Source organism: Camarhynchus parvulus, chromosome 1A (genome assembly GCF_901933205.1).
Source record: "Camarhynchus parvulus chromosome 1A, STF_HiC, whole genome shotgun sequence".
Classification (NCBI taxonomy): domain Eukaryota; kingdom Metazoa; phylum Chordata; class Aves; order Passeriformes; family Thraupidae; genus Camarhynchus; species Camarhynchus parvulus.
This window is the reverse complement of record NC_044586.1, coordinates 18750200-18768290: the sequence shown is the minus strand read 5'-3', so window position 1 is coordinate 18768290 and position 18091 is coordinate 18750200. Positions and strand designations below refer to the sequence as shown.

Sequence of the window (18091 nt, the reverse complement as noted above, 5' to 3'; positions counted from 1 at the left end):
TACTGTCATCTAAAATGGAATGTGTGTATGTCTAATTGGTTGTGTTATATAAATGCAGTGTATATTTTTCTTGGAATGAATGCTCCCATCTTCCAATTGAACATGCGTAACCATTGTGGATGTGGGGCGCTGCAGTGTCCTCTGAGCGCATCCTGCAGGAGATGGGAATGTGCAGGATCTTTTATAAACAGGCCTCTTTTTGTCTCTGTAAGAAGAAGGAGCTGACTCAAGGAATCTGATCGTCTTCCAAAGAAAACATCTGTTTTAAATATATTTGTTTGGATTCCAGTCAGTGCACCTAGGACTTGCATAATTAGCTTAGACTACAGAGTTCCTTTTTCAAAAGATACATTTATATAAATAAGCCATGCATTTTTTATTAAGCAAATACTCCTCCTTTCTCCCTTTTTTTTTTTTTTTAAATTATAAATTCAGGCTTGTATTTTAACATACAGTTTTGCAAAGCAAGGATTAATTGAGAAGCTTTTTCAACACAATTATTTGTATGATATTGATTTTGCTGTACTTATAGTGGAGAAGTGTCTTTCAACTATATGATCAATATTTCAGTGAATGAGTGTATGCATTTATAAGCATGCTTTTGATGCTGATAATTGATTATATAGTAAATAAAATATTGTTGTACTTTTTACTACTTTTGATACCTACATTATTTTAAATGTAGATAGTAGAGTTTTAAAAAATTAATTATGGTAGTACATGTCTTAAGTTTACCCTTCTTAAAGATCTGATTAACTAAAAATACCTAAAATACAGAATGTATTTCAACTTAAGCATCTCCTTAGAGGCTATAAGAAGAAATGAAATTCAGTTAGTGGCCCTTTCTCCATTCATCTTGTGCCATTCCGTGCCACATGATTCCACTGAACCAGAATCCCCTATCATACAGCTGTGCAACATTAAAAGGATTCTTTTCTAAAATTGGGTTAATAATTATGCATATCTTTCGTATGAAGATCAAGCCTGTCAAATGTTCGGACATGCATAGATGGGAATTAAATCTTTTACTTTGGGAAAAACTCAGCCTGGAGTGACAATTTCATAATATATATTGCAGGTGTGCCTTATTGCAGAAGGGCTGAAGGTGGTTTTTCAGCCTTAAAAATAGATTCTAGGCCATTTTCTGCAGTTCACACAACCCAGGTGAAACTGTTGTTAGTTTGACCTGTTATTCTGTATATCACATCTGATTTCAGTACTAGACCTGTCCAAACAGGAATTATGCCTGGGTTGAGTGTGTTCATGTGCGGCAACATTATTTGGTTCTGAATTATCTCAAAACCCTACTTATTTTCTCTCTGTACAGAGTGATGTGTTATAAGAGAAGTGCAGTTTTATGTTTGGTGGAACTTTTTTGGCTTTTCCTGCCATTTTCAGAAGTCCTCAAGCATAGTCTGGGTAAAAAATGCTTTCAGTAGTTCTGTATGTTACTTCCAGCAATGCCTGTGATTGAGACAAATTGCTTCTCTCTGGCTATGTGGCACTTTAATTGTCTGGAATTCATTCATATTAATTATTTGTATTTTTCAAAAGCAATGGCATGCAACACTTTGGTCTAGTATGGAGACAATAATGATGGCTCTTGACTTCCTTTTGATGTAACTTACAGGATAATAATACAGATTTTGTTTGTTTGATGTTGTGTAGGTGTTTACTTTGTTGTGGATCGCTGACTGGATGGTGCACCACTTCTGGAAAAAAGGAAAAGACCCTGATAGTTTTTCTATCCCTTATCTTACTGCACTGGGAGATCTGCTTGGAACTGCCTTATTAGCTATAGGTTTTCATTTTCTGTGGCTCATAGGTGACAGAGATGGTGATGTTGGTGACTAATTATTCCAATGGATGCAATGACTTTTCCTGGAATATTGACAAGACTGCTCACTCCACTTGAGAGTCCTCAAAGTGTTTGTTCCTTTTGGTCTAAGTAAATCCAGTTGACACAGACATAAAACAGCCTTAATGATTATAGTTTGGTTTGCTTTTAAAAACTTGGATGGAGCTACAGTACCTGAGAGCTTTATTGTGAAACCAAGGTGGATTGGAGGTAGCTGAAGATATCTGAGTAGACACAATAAAGGGCAGATGAATCCTTTATCAAGTTTTAAATTGCCTAAAGAGTTGATGATATGTTCTTACCTTGCAATTTCAGTGCTGCAGCTCTCTGACCATTGTAGACTTGACACCAATAGTGACTGTTACGGTGCACACATTTTGTCACAGGCTTTATTTTCTGTAGAAGAATATGACCATCAGCGTTTATAAAATTAGACACTTGAAAAGTGTCTGCAGGACTCAGCCTGTTTTCTTTGTGCTAAAATGAGCAACCTAATTATTTTCCTGTTGGGATTTATTAGAACAAAAATAGAAAAGGCAAATAATAATGTGACACTGATCTGGTCACTATTAATGGGTGAATGATTAAAACTCCTTGTGCTGAAAAGTGTATGTTCATTTAGCAACTGAAAAGATGTTTAACTAACTGATATTAATGGTATTGTGATGGCCAGTGTCCTGATTTTAATGAAGTATTTAGAGGTGTTGATTTAACTGTATATACTGATCCCTGCTTAAACTTGCAGTATAAAAGATGAAGTTTCTTTTATAGGCCCTTAGGAAGTTACATAAACTTCTCAAATTCCAGACCTATGTAATCAATTTCTAAGTAGAAATCTCTGCTTTCAAGCCGTGCAAATAATACGGTCAATAAGGAAATGTATGGCTTCTCAATGATTTCTCTTATTTGTAGACCTGGATATTTCAAATAATACATTGATCATGAGGACTCTGGTTGCTGTTTTGGAAAAAAAGGTACTAATTGCTCTATTTTAAAATCTACTGGGAGTTCCTCACAGCATAAGTTTCAGAAGACTACTGCACACATCCAAAATGCATAATGAAATAAACAAATTGTATTTTAACTGTTGTAATTGAAAGTTTTAAATTTTGAGATTTAAATAAGACAACTGAATCCATATATCAGCATATAGTTTAATCTTGTAAACATTAGTCATCTGCTTTATGTATACAAATGCTTTTTAATTTGATGGACCTACTCAGATGAGTAGATTACGTGGATAAATGCTAATGGGACTTCTATATGTGTTGGTCACCTTCAACTCTTTGGAAGTTCAAAGTGTTTGCAATCTTGAAAATTAAACCAGCTATTCAGTGCCTACACATGGCTTTAGATGCCTGAATTTTAGCTCCCTCATTTAAATATTTTTATTTAAGCATTTTCTTACTGTTATTATAATATAGTTGTTTGAATGAATCATATGTATTATGTCTTTTATTATGTGAGAGGAAGATGAAATCTTTCTAACTTCAGGTTCTCGGCCTTTTTTTTAATTTGTATTAATGTTATTTAAAATAGTTTCTTGTATGTAGCATTGCAGGAAATATTATTAAAATGTTTAAAATGGAATAGAAGTAACTCAATTTTTTCCAACAATGGTTATTTATTTTTGATACAGCTGTAGATGCAATTTTTTGTATTTGTTAAAACTGCCATCTGAATCAACTCAGCTGACATTTCATGCACTTATTATAGTTACTGGACTTTAGGGTAATTTTAAAATGAATTGTAGGATTCTTAAAAATTAAAATTTCTTGAGATACATGTGATCTTGTCCCATCCAATGCGTGAGGGAGTTGTAGTATGGCAGTATCCTTAGTGATTAGTATCCTAAATATTTCCCCAGTAAATGAGCAACTGTTGGTACAGTGTGACTGTTTAGATCACCAAAGTGGGGAAGAAATGTTACATGAGTAAAATTAAGTAAAATTTGAAAAAGGGAAATGTATTGCCAGACTGAAATTATCTGGGCTTGAAAACAATAAGTGATGGGAAAGTATAATGGAAAAATTTGTTAGTTCAAAAAGGGGACAGTCCATTGCATGGTTGAGAGAGCAAAACCCATTTTGTGGGAAAGAAAAAGGTGCAGACTTTCACAAAGCATTCATTATCAGAGGCAAGAGCAAACAGAAGGAAGTTATTTGGAGAAAAGAATCAAAAGGCACAGCCAAACGTGTTTCTCAGGAAGGGAAGAAAAATATAAGTTGTGTTAAAAGGATTTGGGGAAGAAGTGTAAAAAGAGATACTTTAAGGAGGGGTGGAAGTGAGGGAGAAAAAAAGAATGCTCTTACATATGATTAAAGAGGAACTTTGATGAGGAAAGAAGTGCGACACTGATAAAACAGGGAAAACCTTGACGTCCGGAACCGTGGAATAAATAATCTATGATGTCAAAGGGGTTTGATTCCTATATGAAAGGAGCATTTTAGGGACTTACAGGCTTTACAAAGTCTGCTACCTCGTGTTAAGAAGGCAAAAAGCTCTTACCACATTTCATGTATTCCAGCTGTAAGGATAATATGGGAGGTGGCACAAAAGAGTGCTTGGATACCAGAGAATTTTTTCAAGTATTCAAAAGCTGAACACCCTTAACCAATTTTAATTTTAGTCAAGTCAATCTCTTCACAGTGTTCCACCTACTTGATTTTTTTAAAAAAGCCCAGTAATAGTGAATTACTTCACTTCATGTGTGGGTAAGAAATGTTAGCAGAAATTCTGTCAGAGACAAACTGTGTGCTTTTTGTACTGCTTAAAACATAGAATCGAAAGGGACATTCTGAGATGTTATTGTCTCTTTTTATCAGAACATCCATATTTTATAATCTTGCAGATAAAATGATGACTCTTGGTATTAAAATTCATTAAGTCCTTTCCTCCTCTCAGGCTGCCAGAAGATTCCTTCAAACCTTCCTTTATAATCTGCCTAATTAGGGCTATGGATGGTTCACATCTCTTTGCTTTTGAGTCAGCATGGAGCACTTCCTTTGATTCTTGCTTTTATCAGCTCATTCACCTGTTTTAAGTTGTGGGTCATCCCAAAGCTTCTCCTGGAACTTCCATTTTGTTCCATTTTCATTCTGCTGATGAGCTAGACCAGCCAGAAGCTGCAGGTGGTTTGCCTTAAAAGTTACTGTCTGTAACCTGGTGCTGAGCAACTCTTGGGGTGGGCTTGTTTAGCTCTTTTTGCTATTTTTTTCCCTCTACTTCAGAAATATCTCTAAGGTGAGTAGAACTACAGGCAGGTTATTTGAAATGTGTGTTATTTTCCATTCTGAAGGACTCTGTGACCATCTCAATGGCTCTGTGAGTGTGCATGAAAAGGGATAATCTTATTTGTAAAGTACAGCCAGGTGCAGCTTTAAAATGTGGAGTCAGTAGTGTTTCATACCATAGGTGTTTTTTTTTTCCTGTGTAATGCTTTGAAAATTATCATTCTAGTGTGTTACTGAATGACTCCAGCTCCTTTTTAGAGTAATTATATAGCCAGGATTGTTCCTCTGCTTTATTATGCTGTTTGACATAGCGGAGGATTCTTCTTTTAACATATGTAGATCAATATTTTGATTTTTATAGCATTACTGTACATCTTGTCTTAATCTGTAATGTTTAAATTGTGCAAAATTATCCCCTGCTCCCATGTTTAATATATTAATTTCGCTGGGATTTTTAGAATGTTGATGAGAAACTGGTGAGCAGCAAATGAATTTCACTCCTTTTTACAATTTGCAAACAAAATTGGACTTTTCTCATACAAAGATTAGAACAGCATGAGGATTAAGGCTTTACAAATGCAGTACATTTTGCAGAATCAGGATTCAAAATGAGACCTATCATCTTTTTAATGTATTTGCTATTTCACTTCAGTTGTGAGCGGCACAAAAAGCTCTCTTAAGTGCAAGAATAGCCTCGGAATACATGTCATGAAACAGTAGCATAAGTGCTCTGTGAAATGAAGTGTTTGAAATTCCTTATTATTATTGTAATGGTAAAATTGCAATTGCAAATGAGATAGTATCTTTGGAGGTGCAGAAACTGGCAAGAGAATATGATAATTGAATTATAATCTTCTTTGGAAAAAGTAAGGTAATGTTCACAAACAGTACTAAAAGGACTGGAAGTGCTGTGAAGTCTCTTAGTAGGATTTTTCTTTTCTTTCTGACTAGATTTTTTGTGATACCATACGCTGTTTTGTTGTCTCTAATCCATTCCTAATCACTTCAGTCTGTTTAGCTATCTTTTGGATTATCATTTTCTCATATGTATTTGAAGTTAAATAAACAGTATTTTTTAAATATAGGTCGGTAAAGAACTAGGAAAAAAAAGTGTGTTTTGTCATTAAAGCCCCATTCTGATAGTCCTAAAGTCTTTCTGTTAAATTTAATGAAAATTTGATCATCCTGCATGCTGTGCATGAATACACTGGGAAATCCAATATTAGCAAGACATGAATAATTCACAGTTAAAGCTAAGAACCAGTATGTTTACTAAATACACAAGATTGCCATTTTCTGGGTGGGTACTCAAGAGCAGGAGTCATTCAGCGTTGGCTGGGCTGGATGGGCTTTACCTTCTCTGCAGCTAAAAAAATGCTTTGGTTTCAAGTCCTGCTAGTTATTTATTTAATATGCAGGCTGGTTCATAATATCTTCTGTTTATGCTTTTATTTCTCAGTCCAAACTATACTTGAAATATGCTTCTTCCTCATTTAGCACTCTTCAACTTGCTCTTTTGGGAGATTGTTTCCTCCTCAAGAGTTGCTTAAAGTCTTAAAAGGTAGAGGAAGCGCTTTCCTTGAATAATTCTAAATCTGAATTTCCTTGAATAATTCTAAATTCAGTTTTGCAAGTGAAATCCTGAATTAATTATACAGTAGACACCTTCTGAACAGATCCTCAGGATTTAATAATGCTAAGTTCAGAGATTTACATTTGAAGTTTTACTATGAATAGGATCTTTTGAAAGATTTTGTCTGTTTAATAACTTTTTTCTATGTCGTGGTTTGAGAGGAAGTAAGTTTTCTGGGATATGCTGTGGTCAAGCCAATAGGTGCTCAGATTTGAATATCGGCACCTGGTGTGGCCACTGGGGACATGGATACGCCTCTGAGAACACAGGGGGTTAAAAGCAGAGGATTCCCAGGAAACCCTCTCTTGGGGTCCAGGCGGGAAACAGGTCGGACCTCCCCCGGCCCAGCTGCCGGCTGGGCGGGGGAAGGGAAGCCATGCAGCCGGGTGAGGTAGGCCTGGCCCCGAGGACGGAAGGGTGGAAGAGCACTGAGAGGCATCGGGCGGCCCCCCCCCACCTCCAGGAGAGAGAGAGAGAGAGAGAGAACAGCCTGTGACTGTGCTACCTTGAAACTTGATAATATGTGCCGGCAGCATGACCGAGAAGGAGGGTGGCAGGGGTGTGGGGGGGGATGGAGTGAGAAGGTGTCCAGCCGCTGTGGGAGTTCTGGGCGGGCAGAGCCTGAGATTTTAACCCTTCTTTTGGACAATGAAAACTTTGCAGAACATTAACCTTCCTAGAAGAGAGATAGAGATGAAATGGAGGAGGAAATGGGCAAGTGTGATGAAAGTTCATGCAAGTGAAAGGTGTCAGAAGAGTGGAGAAGAATCTTAGGTGGGAAGAGATGATGGAGTGGCCTTAGCTGGACTTTTCTTGTGTAGCCATGGACAGAACCATGTTCCTTGTGACACAGAGACTGCATCAGGGGGAGGCAATGGCTCAGAGCCAAGAGGGTTCAGTGTTGAGACCCCTCGGCCCTAGGGGGTGAAATCTGGGGAGGATAGGTGTCCCAAAGGTGAGAGACTGTGCTCTTTTGGGAACAGGACAAAGCATCCTTGAAAGGAAGACCTTAGAAGCAGCTGTGGTCCATGTGCAGTGGTGAGAGCACTGGACATAGAAGGAAGAGGTCACGATGGCAAATGTTCTCCGGGCCATTCCACGAGTGACATGGAAACACATGAGATTTCAACTGTGTTTCCTGGGGAAGCCTATGGCACAAGAAGGCACTCCTCTCCTCTTGATGAACTGAGAATTGATTAAAGGGTGGTGATGGACCGAGAGTTGGTGATCTGAGGGGTGGATGTATTGGAAATTTGGTGGGGGAAATGTTTTTGGAAGGTTTTCATTTTTCCTGTGTGTTTCTTTTACATAAAGTTGTAGTTTAGTTAATAAAGTTTTTTTTTAATTTCTAAGTGGGGGCCTGCTTTACTTATTCCTGGTCACATCTCACAGCAGACACCATGGAGAGTGTATTTTCATGGGGGCACTGGCATTGTGCCAGCGTCAAACCATGACATTCTGTCACTTCTTGGTTCAAATTAATGAAACTGTTGCCCTGTCCCATGTACAGTAGAATAATATTTTAATAAATCTGACATTCTAAATGGTATTTCAAAAGTTATGAACAACAATACTTGTTTTATACTTGAGAAGCAATGATCCACTATTTTCCTCTGCATCCTCATACTGTGGTTAACTTTAGATTATCCAAAGCCCTTTTCCCCCTTTTTGTTTCTGTTCTCTCAGTGCTGACACAACTAATTATTTTATTACCTTATAGCATCCAGAGTTCTGGAGTAATATCAGAACATACTTCATGTCAATTGTTTTGAAGAATGAACCAATTTTTACTAGCTAAAAAGGAAAACAGATATGTCTGATTAATTCTGGTTCTAAGGAGATGAAGGGTAGCTTTCACTTAGATGAGTACCTCTGGAGTTTGGAGGATTTCCAGAATCCAAGTGAGCTTGCTAAGCTTGACCACATTTAGGTAACTGAGATCAGCTCAGGTACCAATTTGTGGACAAAAGTTTGGATGATTTGGAGACAAAAGCAAGCTCTGTATTTGTCTGATACATGAAGATTGGCTGATCAGCCCTATTTCTTTCATTCATTTCATCTTCATGCTTTGCTATTGCAGCTTCGTTAGTCCCAACCCAGTAAGGCCACTAAGTACTATGGTAGTATGTAAGTCCCCATGTGTATGGGGACTGTGGTCCCCCTGTAAGAGCAGACAGCAAGGCCTTTGAAAAAAAGAAACTTTTAAAAAACCTGCATGTCATTTGTCCAAAACGAAATATCTAAGGTCTTTGTGAATTCAGATCCAAAAAGACATACTTATTCCCTGGCTTCACTTCTAGCTGGCCTTTGTTATATTCCCACATTAGAAAGCTGCTTCATTAAAAAAAAAAAAAAAACCAACTGGAAGCACTTTCCTGGAAGCACTATAAAGTTACTGAGCCAAAGTGCAGGAAATGCAGCTCTGTTAGACCCCACGCTGGTTACGTGCCCTGTACATGAGACTGACATGAGCTGCAACAGCATTCACCCCTCAGGGAGAAATAAACCCCCTGCTTTGAGCCTGACTGTAGAGCCTTGGCATTAAAGCACTGGTGAATGCACACATACCTCTGGAATTTGTGTAGCTTTTAGACTGGCACTAAGAGAAAGAAACATTTTTAGCATGCATTACAAGCAGGAAAAAGAGATCCTATTACCATAGGAACTCTCTCACAATGACCTGAGACAAAACTAATGAATGTTCACCTTTTTGGTTGTTGATTCTCATTCAGCTCTAACTACATTGCATATAGTTTTCTGGCATATTATGGAATTGAAGTGTTGTCCAGCAAAAGCTCATTTTTAGCTATCTTGTCTTTTTCTGGTCATGGTCAAATCTCCTGCTAGATAAGGATATCTACTTGTAATCCATTTTCTACTCTCCATGCCTATAAAGTAAACTCCTGCCCCACATAAAAGGAGATTTTTTCTCCCCCATTCTTCTGCTTTTAGGAAGATATGGCTTACAGCTCTGTGGACTAGGCAAGACCCATTCACCATTCTGTGTGCTCTGAGGGCAGCTGTCTCCTGTTTGCAGGAAGCCTCTGAAAGCCACAGAATAATCTGGAATTTCTTTTCCAACACAGGACCAGGAATAGGAGGGCTATTTCCGCTTTTCCACAGCTATACAGACTTAATTTCTCACCTGAATTGCGCTCACCTGTGCTTCCTTCTAATCTTTGCACCATTGACTTAAAGAACTTTTTTCATTAAAAAATTGTGGATTTAGTTTTTGATTTTTTTTCGAAGGGAAAAAGGGAGGCTTTGAAAGCAGTTGCTTTGGGAATTCTACATCTAGCATGTAAAATCATATTGCACACAGAGCAGGAACATTTCTATGATAAACTAGGAAAGCACATTGTAAAATTAATTCAAGCTAGTGAAGTTATGTCCTTCCATATAACTGATGGCAAATGTCTTAGTAATTCATAAATAGCTGTAATTCCTGAAAGGAATATATTTTGTTTTTCTTCAGTAGAGGTCTCAGCATTTACCTGAACACAGTGGTTGTCTCGCCATAGCATGGCTGCTTGCTCTGATTTGACCTTTCTATCTAAATTAATTTCCTTGAAGTTTAAAAAATAGTAAAAAATGCAGCAATTGATTTCATTCATAGAGCAATCACTTAAAAAGAAAAGCCTCTACTTCAGACACAAAACTAAATCAGTTTTAGCTAGAATAGTTATCTGCTAAAGGAAGTCTGAAAAAATTGAGCCTATAAAGGCTTAGATAAAGGTTAAACCCTGACTTTGCACAAGCTTTTATGGGAAATTTGGGCTGCTGTGGGTTGCAGATTTTGACTTGATGTAGGGCTGCAAATACCTGCTGACAGCACAGAGACCTCTTTCTGCTAAAAAGGCATGAATCGCCACAGTAAAATTCTAGTTTTTAGAACAAGCCAAAGCCTAATGTGTAAACTGTTATCACTCAGCTGTATGTTACCCTGACAGCTTTATGTATTAGTGAAAAAAAGAGAAACCAGGGAATAAACTTTGGATTGATTTTTTTCCTCTGACTGAGGAAAACAGCTTTGCTGGTTGTTTGTTTTTTAATTAAAAACTCTGATTGAAATGAGATTTTCAAACCCACATAATTTTACTGGAAGTGCTGTGTCTCATTTTCCAAAATGATCTGTCCATTTGTTGAATAGCACTAGGATGTGCGCTCTAAAGCAGTGTTAGCTCAGGTTGCTTTTACTCAAAAAATAGGGACAGTCAATGTCAAAATCAGTAATCTTATTAAAATATTGGCAAAATATATTTTAAACAATGTATGAAGGAATAATAATATTTTCTATATGTTTTCCTCCATGAATAAGTCACTACTCTAGATCCTTAATGCCTCTGACTTAGCCAGCAGAAGGTTTTTATTGACAGTGAGTTGAATCTCAGAGTCCAGAGGCTTGAGCACATCAGTAGAGTGACATTTCAAGTAATAGGGGAAACAGGTGGCTTCTTGTCATGCCAGCAGAGAAGATGAAGTTGATTTTACTCTTTTAACATAGATTTCTTTATAAAATTGATTAGCATGCAATCTGGAGAGGTGGCATTTGGATACGTCTTTCAGTGCACTGAGGAATAAACCAGACTCTAATATTTCAAAAATTTCAATCTTTGGCAAAGTTGTACGTGCAACTGGAAAAGCAAGATATTTTATTTTTGTGTGGCATCAGGAGTCTGATACGTGATGATGTGTAACATAGCTAGTGAGAAAGGCATGGTGCTGCTGGTTGGCAAGCATATGCCCTGATTGCTGCTCTGCTGCTGGCTACTTTTTTCTCTTTTTCTTCCCATTCTCCACATTTTAAATTCTTTCGTAATTATGATGGAATTGAATTATACGTGTTTTTATCCAAACAAAGGTTTGGAAGTATTGACAGGGAGCAGGTTATGACCACAGGAACACTCTTTCTTCAAACTTTGCATCATCTCTACTGGACTTAATCTCTTATTTGGGCCAGAGGACACTTCAGTTGTGCAGGATCTTGTCACTTTGTCACACTCTGCAGTGCTCCCCATCCATCTCCCAGTGCCAGGGTGCTGCCCACAGCCCTGCTGCATCCAGCTCTCCTGTCCTACAGCAGCTTCCTGAGGCCAGTACCACAGGGCAGCTGCTGGACATAAATAGGAAGGGATTTTGTAAATTTGCGGTTATTTAATGGAAAAATTGAGGCTTGCCAAAAGAACAGATCCTCAAGTTTCCTTCACTGGTGCAAATCCAATTTTTTCAGTCTCTGTGGCAGTATGAGAGACTGGTCTTTTCTTTCCACTATCTTACAAGCAATGAAGGAAACCACACAAAAGCTGTGCACCCAAGGCTGTGCAGAGAGGCCATTTCTTACTCCATTACCCCAAAAATGGAAGTTTCTGGGTTTGTGTGCAAGTGATTTCAATTTTGTAAAGCCCCCAGCTCCCTCCCTCCATCCATGGTTGAGTTCTGCAGCTGTTCCCCTTTGCCTGGGCTCGGTTCCCTGGCTGCTCTGCCCACTGAACACCACCAAGGGATTTCTCCTGCTCCACAGGAGTAGATAATTCTGAGTTTTCAGTGTGTCCTGCCTATAATATAAATAAGGCAAGTAAGAAAGCAAAGCTGTGCAGACAAAAATCCCACCCTGAAAAATCCGCCCGGAAAGCATGAGCCATAAATAAAGCACACAGAGAGGAATTTTCTTTCTTCAATTTAATTGAAGTTACTTAGAAAAATAATCAGGCTTGACTGGCTTTTTTAAGGAAAGACTCATGAGCAGTTCACACTTGTGTTGGCAATGTATCAGTTATCTTTTTGCTTTATTAACAGTATATCTAAGTATAAGGAGATACTTTTCTACAACAAGCCTTCTACTGCATACAAATAGGTTAAAAAAAATCCAACCCCACACTGATGTTAAATTATTCGTACACATTGTATTGTGCATGCATGTAAGAAAATAACACTCTCTGTAACAAGAGTAGTAGTAAGGACAGTCCCTTTTTGTACCTGAAAAGTGCAGCAGACTACAGTGAAACCCTAAAACATCTGAGGTCAACTTACTTCTAAAAGCACTTCTGCTTGTGGATTATTTATTTCACATGTCTTAGCACATGGTTCACGCAGTTTGCGTGTTTCTGTCATAATGGACATGGTTTATGAAGAGGCTGAAGCATGGACTGAGCCAGGTTTGGGGGAACATCCCACCACCCAACAGTCTCCACCATGTTCATATGGGCCAAATTCAGCCTGCACTCCAAGTTAAGGTGCTTGATGCTGTTTGGGGGGAATGACCCCTCAGCTGTGGGTATCATGCCAAGTACAGAGCCACCAGCACTGCTGGGCTCAGGGCTGGCCCTGCCAAATGACAGGGAGGCAACAGCTGCTCAGAGATGAGGATCACTGGTCCAGCAGCTTTGAAGGGGCTGGGGACAGAAGGGGGGAGCAGGAATTCCCCCACTGTTGTTCTCTCTGTGCTCATCACTACTAGACATAAATAATGCACGCCCTTCTACAACAGCAGCTTCCTGGGTGGCCCTTGCAGCCCCACGGGCATGTCTGTGTTTCACATTTTGCTGTGGCTCTGTGCTGCCCATTTGTCTCCCAGGATCAGCTGTGGCCACAGCAGAAATGGAGCTGGGAGAGAGGCAGAACTCAGGAGCAGACCAGCCCCTCTTCTCCTCCAGCTGGGAAACCCAGGGAAGAGTTAGAGGGTAAAACCAACCCAGTTCTCTGTCTGCCCCCCACGGCAGGTGGTGGCTGCCAGCTCACTGACATGAGCACGAACAACCCTGAATGTCCTCCTGTGTAGCTGCAGTGGAAAGACAGATTTTTTGGCTCAGTCAAAACAGCATGCCGAATAGGCCAAAAGAAATGGCTATTCCTTAGCATTTGTCATCCTGCTCTGAGCTGGTGAGGGCTTGCTGCTCACTGCACAGGACATGATCATATCCAGCATGTCAGCTGTTCATTTTAAACACAGATCTACAGCCCATTCACAGCACCTCAAAATAGATATAATGCACTAAATAGCCAGGTTGTAGTAGTTTGGGATCAAGGTTTTTCAAAAGCAAGGGATTTCATGCACCCACTGAAGTCCACATAAAAGCCTTCTCAGTGCTTCTCTACCCACCCGTAGAGCTACCCTCTGTGGGGAGCCAGAATTTAGGTAATCCAACCCAAAGCTGTTGCTAAAAATCCTGGCTGGAGCAACAGTCACCCCTCAGATCTCCTGAACACATTTTTCACTTAAAGCTTTTCTACCACAGCTACCATATAGAGGTTTGGTGTCTCCAAAGCTGTGAAACTACAGAGAATATTTCAGAATCCATAAAAATGTGGTGATGGTGCCAGAGAAAAGTACAAAAAGAAAGGGGGAAGCACACCCTGTTCTTCAAATATTTACTTTCTGAAGCAACTTTTGTCTTAAATGAAAAAAATCACATCACTTTCTGCTGGATGGATTAAGAGCTGACTGAGAAGAAAATTGGACCAAAATATGAGCACTGTGGGATGCAAGATCAAACTAACACACAAATAGCTTGTAGGAAGTATTGTGAGGAGGAAAAGGGCAACCTGCCTCAGACACTTGTTTTTTTAACAAACATACAACCATTGAACTAGGAACATAAGAGGGCCAGGGCACTGTGAGAGGTACAGCTTCACACACTCTAAATGAGACTAAACTGCTTTAAAGTAAAACAACAACCAGTAATTAGCAATGGATCAGGAATTCAGAGGGCTGAGCCAGCCAGCCAGCCCCTTGTCAACCACTGGCCCAGTGCTCCAGGTTATAAATAGGGGCTGGGTTATGAAAACTGTGGCTGTTCCAGAATGGATAAGAGATTTATTTGTATGGTATGATAGAGAAAATAATGACCTGAATCCTGCCTAAGACCAAATCCAATTGCAAAAGGACTTCAGTTGCTATTTGTTATGTTAATTTGATTTTCAATGAGATTTATTCAGCACTTATTTTTATCAAATAAAATGCAAACTATTTTCTTCTTTAATCACATCTGTGTCCTGGAAACTAATACAATTCAGTGGATATTACTGGCTACTGTACAATTTGACATTTTTCAGGATCTGGCTCTGATACTATTGAAACAGCTCTGCCTTGAGCTGAGTTTATTTAAATCATCAGTCTTTTTTGAAAGGGTTTGTTTTGATCAAAAGATTGACATGCAGGCAAGTTAAACCCCCCCGTTTTTAACCATCTATCAACTTTAAAACAGATCTTATATTTTTACAAGTGTCAGTTTAGCCTCTGCCTCCTTTTGCCCATCAGCTGCCTGTGGATGCTGAGGTGGCTACAGAGCATTCCCTCACCTGCATCCAACTGAAGCAAACATCTGGAGAAGCCCGATTTTCTGCTCCCACTAGCTGGCTAACAGATCCACACTGAAATACCATTTTTCATTGGTTATCTGCTGTGTACAGATTACTATCTGCTTACGCAAAACAATCTGCCATCCCAAAAAGCAGTTAAACACAAAACAACTGCTACTGAGACATTCCCCTTAAGAAAAAAGGTCATGGTCTTACATTAGAGATGACTTAGATGAATTTCTAACACATCAGAACTTAGAAAAATTCCTGTCAATGGCATTTAGGCATCAGCTAAAAAAGAAGGCTTCTTCTCCTCCCTAGGAAAAAGCCATGAATCCATCATGTAGGAAGATGAGACCTTTTTTTTTGCCTTGCATGCTTAGAGAATCAACATGAAGATGAATTTTTGAATTTTCAAATGACATGCCCAGATTGTTTACAGCAACGTATCATTACCAGTTGGTTGCCTATCTTAGGATCAGTTAGGGAGGCATGACTTGAAGAGGATGGATGTCCCCACAGGTCCATCCTGGATATGAATTAAGTCAATGCCAATTGCTTTGGGCATTCAAAGAATCTCTTACAGCCACTTTCCAAATGCTGATTCTTTTCTGATGGACCATCCCCAATTCATTTGGGCTGGGAGGCTTCAAATTAAGAGCCAGTGGGAGTGGTCATATTCTCCAAAAACTCATTAAGACTTATAAAAGGTACATGGTTTCTCTTCCTAAGGAATACATTCATGTTTATTAGATACCCATGAATCTACCCAAATCTGGGTTACTTTTCCTTTTCAGGCCTAGAAAGATAGATTTTGTACTAGTATGGAGCACAACATCACTTTCTAAAGAACTTATTTTCACCAATCTTCTCAAAGCGTGTGGTTCCAGAACCATTCCTATATTTACCTGCATCATTGCCTAATGGAAGAATATTATCACCCAGAGGAAGCTGGAAATCGAGGAAAGCCCAAAACCAGACTCCTTTTGTCCACATGTTATCCTATCTCTGCTGCTGAAGTGAAACCTACCAAGAGACAATGTTTTAAATAAGTATAAATAACATTAATTAGAACTGGAGGAATGCAAGATCAATGAAATTCACCAGAACACAATTAACATTTGTTTAAACAGTGTAGCAGTATTATTCATTTCTACAGCTAGATCATCATAATCCCGTTACCCTGCAAAGAGAGCTGTCCTTTCTTACAGTTGATTTAAATAATTTTGACTGTGCTGCTCGCAGCATCATTCAAAAAAAGAAAATATTAATTTACAAAATAACCCATTCTCCATATTTATTATGACAAATAAAAATCTTAAATAAAACAGGCTTTCTTTCCCCTCTTTCCCCACAACCCATCCCTCATTCCAATTTCAGGTAGTTTGGCACTGAGTAATTAAACATTAAAAAATCAAGTTTGTAGACTTCATACAGCTGCGTTTGGTGCAAGGAGCTGATGTTCTGGAAGAACTCTGTGGTCATTTCATCAGTAGTTCTCGTAGACTTTGCATAGGTGGGGAATTTCAGGTAGTTGCCTACTCCCGCCAGCTGGAGAATGTAATTTGAATCCTCTTCGAGTGTTTCGTACTTTCCTATGAGGTCATAGTGGATGTGGCAAGGGTGGCAGAGGGAGTACACAGTCTGCCAGTGCTCGTTGAAGGGCTCCTCTCTTTGGGTATGTGGGTCGATGAGATATGCCACGAACTCTTCAAATTTCACATCATCACCTTTCCGCAGAGCCTCCTGGGTTGCGTTTTTCCTCTGGCGCCTCACGATTTTGGTGCCATATCGTTTGTGGAAGGAAGTGTTGTACTTCTGGGTGAACTTGTTCCTGTAGGCTGACACCAGTCTTTCAAAAGGCTCGCGAACAAAAAGGAACTTCATGTAGTTTTTCAAGCGGTGGTTGATCTCTGGGATGCTGTACTGGTTGAGAGTCTTCAGGTTTGAAGACACGTGGGCTTCGTTGGCCGGGATTTCCATTGGATTGCTGTACTTCCCTCTTCCCGTCAGAACCATCATGACTCTCTTCCAGTTTGTGCAGGCCACTTTGGGAACATAGCAATAGATCATTTCATGATCCTCATCCACAACCAGGTGCTTGAGATCGTTGGGTGTCAGCACACGGCGCTTCCTGCTGGACACACTGTTTGCTCGGCACGTGTCTGTCACTTGGTCTCGTCTGATCTGATGAAGAATTGCTGTGTTGGACAACTGCAAAGGAAGCACAGGCACCAGAAGTAAAGGGCTGGGAAGCTCTCAATGCCTTTTTTGCTTATTATACAAATTCATAGAAAAGCAGATCTTTCCCTGCATGGAATAATTCATTATGTGGCTGAGTACAACTGACACTATTCTAGAAGACAAACTGTTTTTGTCTCAAAACTTCTTGATACACACTGATTAAACGTTGTTCACAGAGTATCCAGAGCTTTGCTTTGAAGGCAATATTAAGGAGCAAAAGTGCTTACACAGCATGGTGGCAAGTGTATTTACAGAACCCTCATCCTGAGATGTGGTCACTGCTTCTCTTAGGCCTCGAAAACAAATTTTGCCTCCACTCTGCAGTTAAACCCACAGCTACAGAAGTGTTGGACCTTTTGCTGCTGAGATGGGGTGGGAAGATACTGGAAAATTTGACAAAATGAAAATACTGTGTGTTCTTGTTACTGGTGTCTTTTTGGTTAGAAAATTTAATAGTCATGGCTTGTTTCTTGGCTATGATCTTGAATGTGGCTTATACAGCTATGGCCAGAATAAATGAAGTCCATGGATATTCCTGCAACTCCCCAAGAGAAAGATTCATTCAGACCATGCCAGTGCAGGGCTCTTGTGTTTGGTTATTCAGAGGTGTCTCTGCACGGCACGGGGTTTTTCTGTGCAGCCCTATCCTCACTGCTACAAATACCTTATTACTTCTTGAGAATAAACTGCATCAAAGCAATAGTGGAAAGATGTTAGTAATGTCATTTACATTTATTTAACACCATTTACCTGTGAATTTTGAAGAACCTTATGCTCAATACCTAATTTAGCCTCAAAGACAAGAATTAAGGCAAGTATTGACCT

The 18091-nt window shown here is 39.2% G+C and overlaps 2 protein-coding genes across 6 annotated transcripts in view; one reads left to right on the top strand and one right to left on the bottom strand.

The window, feature by feature from the left end:
- Positions 1–4534, top strand: part of SLC41A2 (solute carrier family 41 member 2) — a 46014-nt gene extending 41480 nt beyond the window's left edge. For 2 of the 4 annotated variants that reach the window (XM_030959821.1, XM_030959820.1), the window contains one exon: positions 1669–4534. In XM_030959821.1, the coding sequence (XP_030815681.1) occupies positions 1669–1854 (186 nt within the window). In that variant the 3' untranslated portion in view covers positions 1855–4534. The remainder of the gene's footprint in view (positions 1–1668) is intronic. The other 2 variants (XM_030959822.1, XM_030959823.1) reach the window with 2 other exon arrangements.
- Positions 4535–12396: 7862 nt separating this feature from the next.
- Positions 12397–18091, bottom strand: part of CHST11 (carbohydrate sulfotransferase 11) — a 158617-nt gene continuing 152922 nt past the window's right edge. The window contains exons 3-4 of one of the 2 annotated variants that reach the window (XM_030959432.1): positions 16458–17236; positions 12397–16048 (exon numbers count right to left, since the gene is read on the bottom strand). In XM_030959432.1, the coding sequence (XP_030815292.1) occupies positions 15943–16048; positions 16458–17236 (885 nt within the window). In that variant the 3' untranslated portion in view covers positions 12397–15942. Of the gene's footprint in view, positions 17237–18091 lie in introns of both variants that reach the window. The other variant, XM_030959433.1, reaches the window with a different exon arrangement.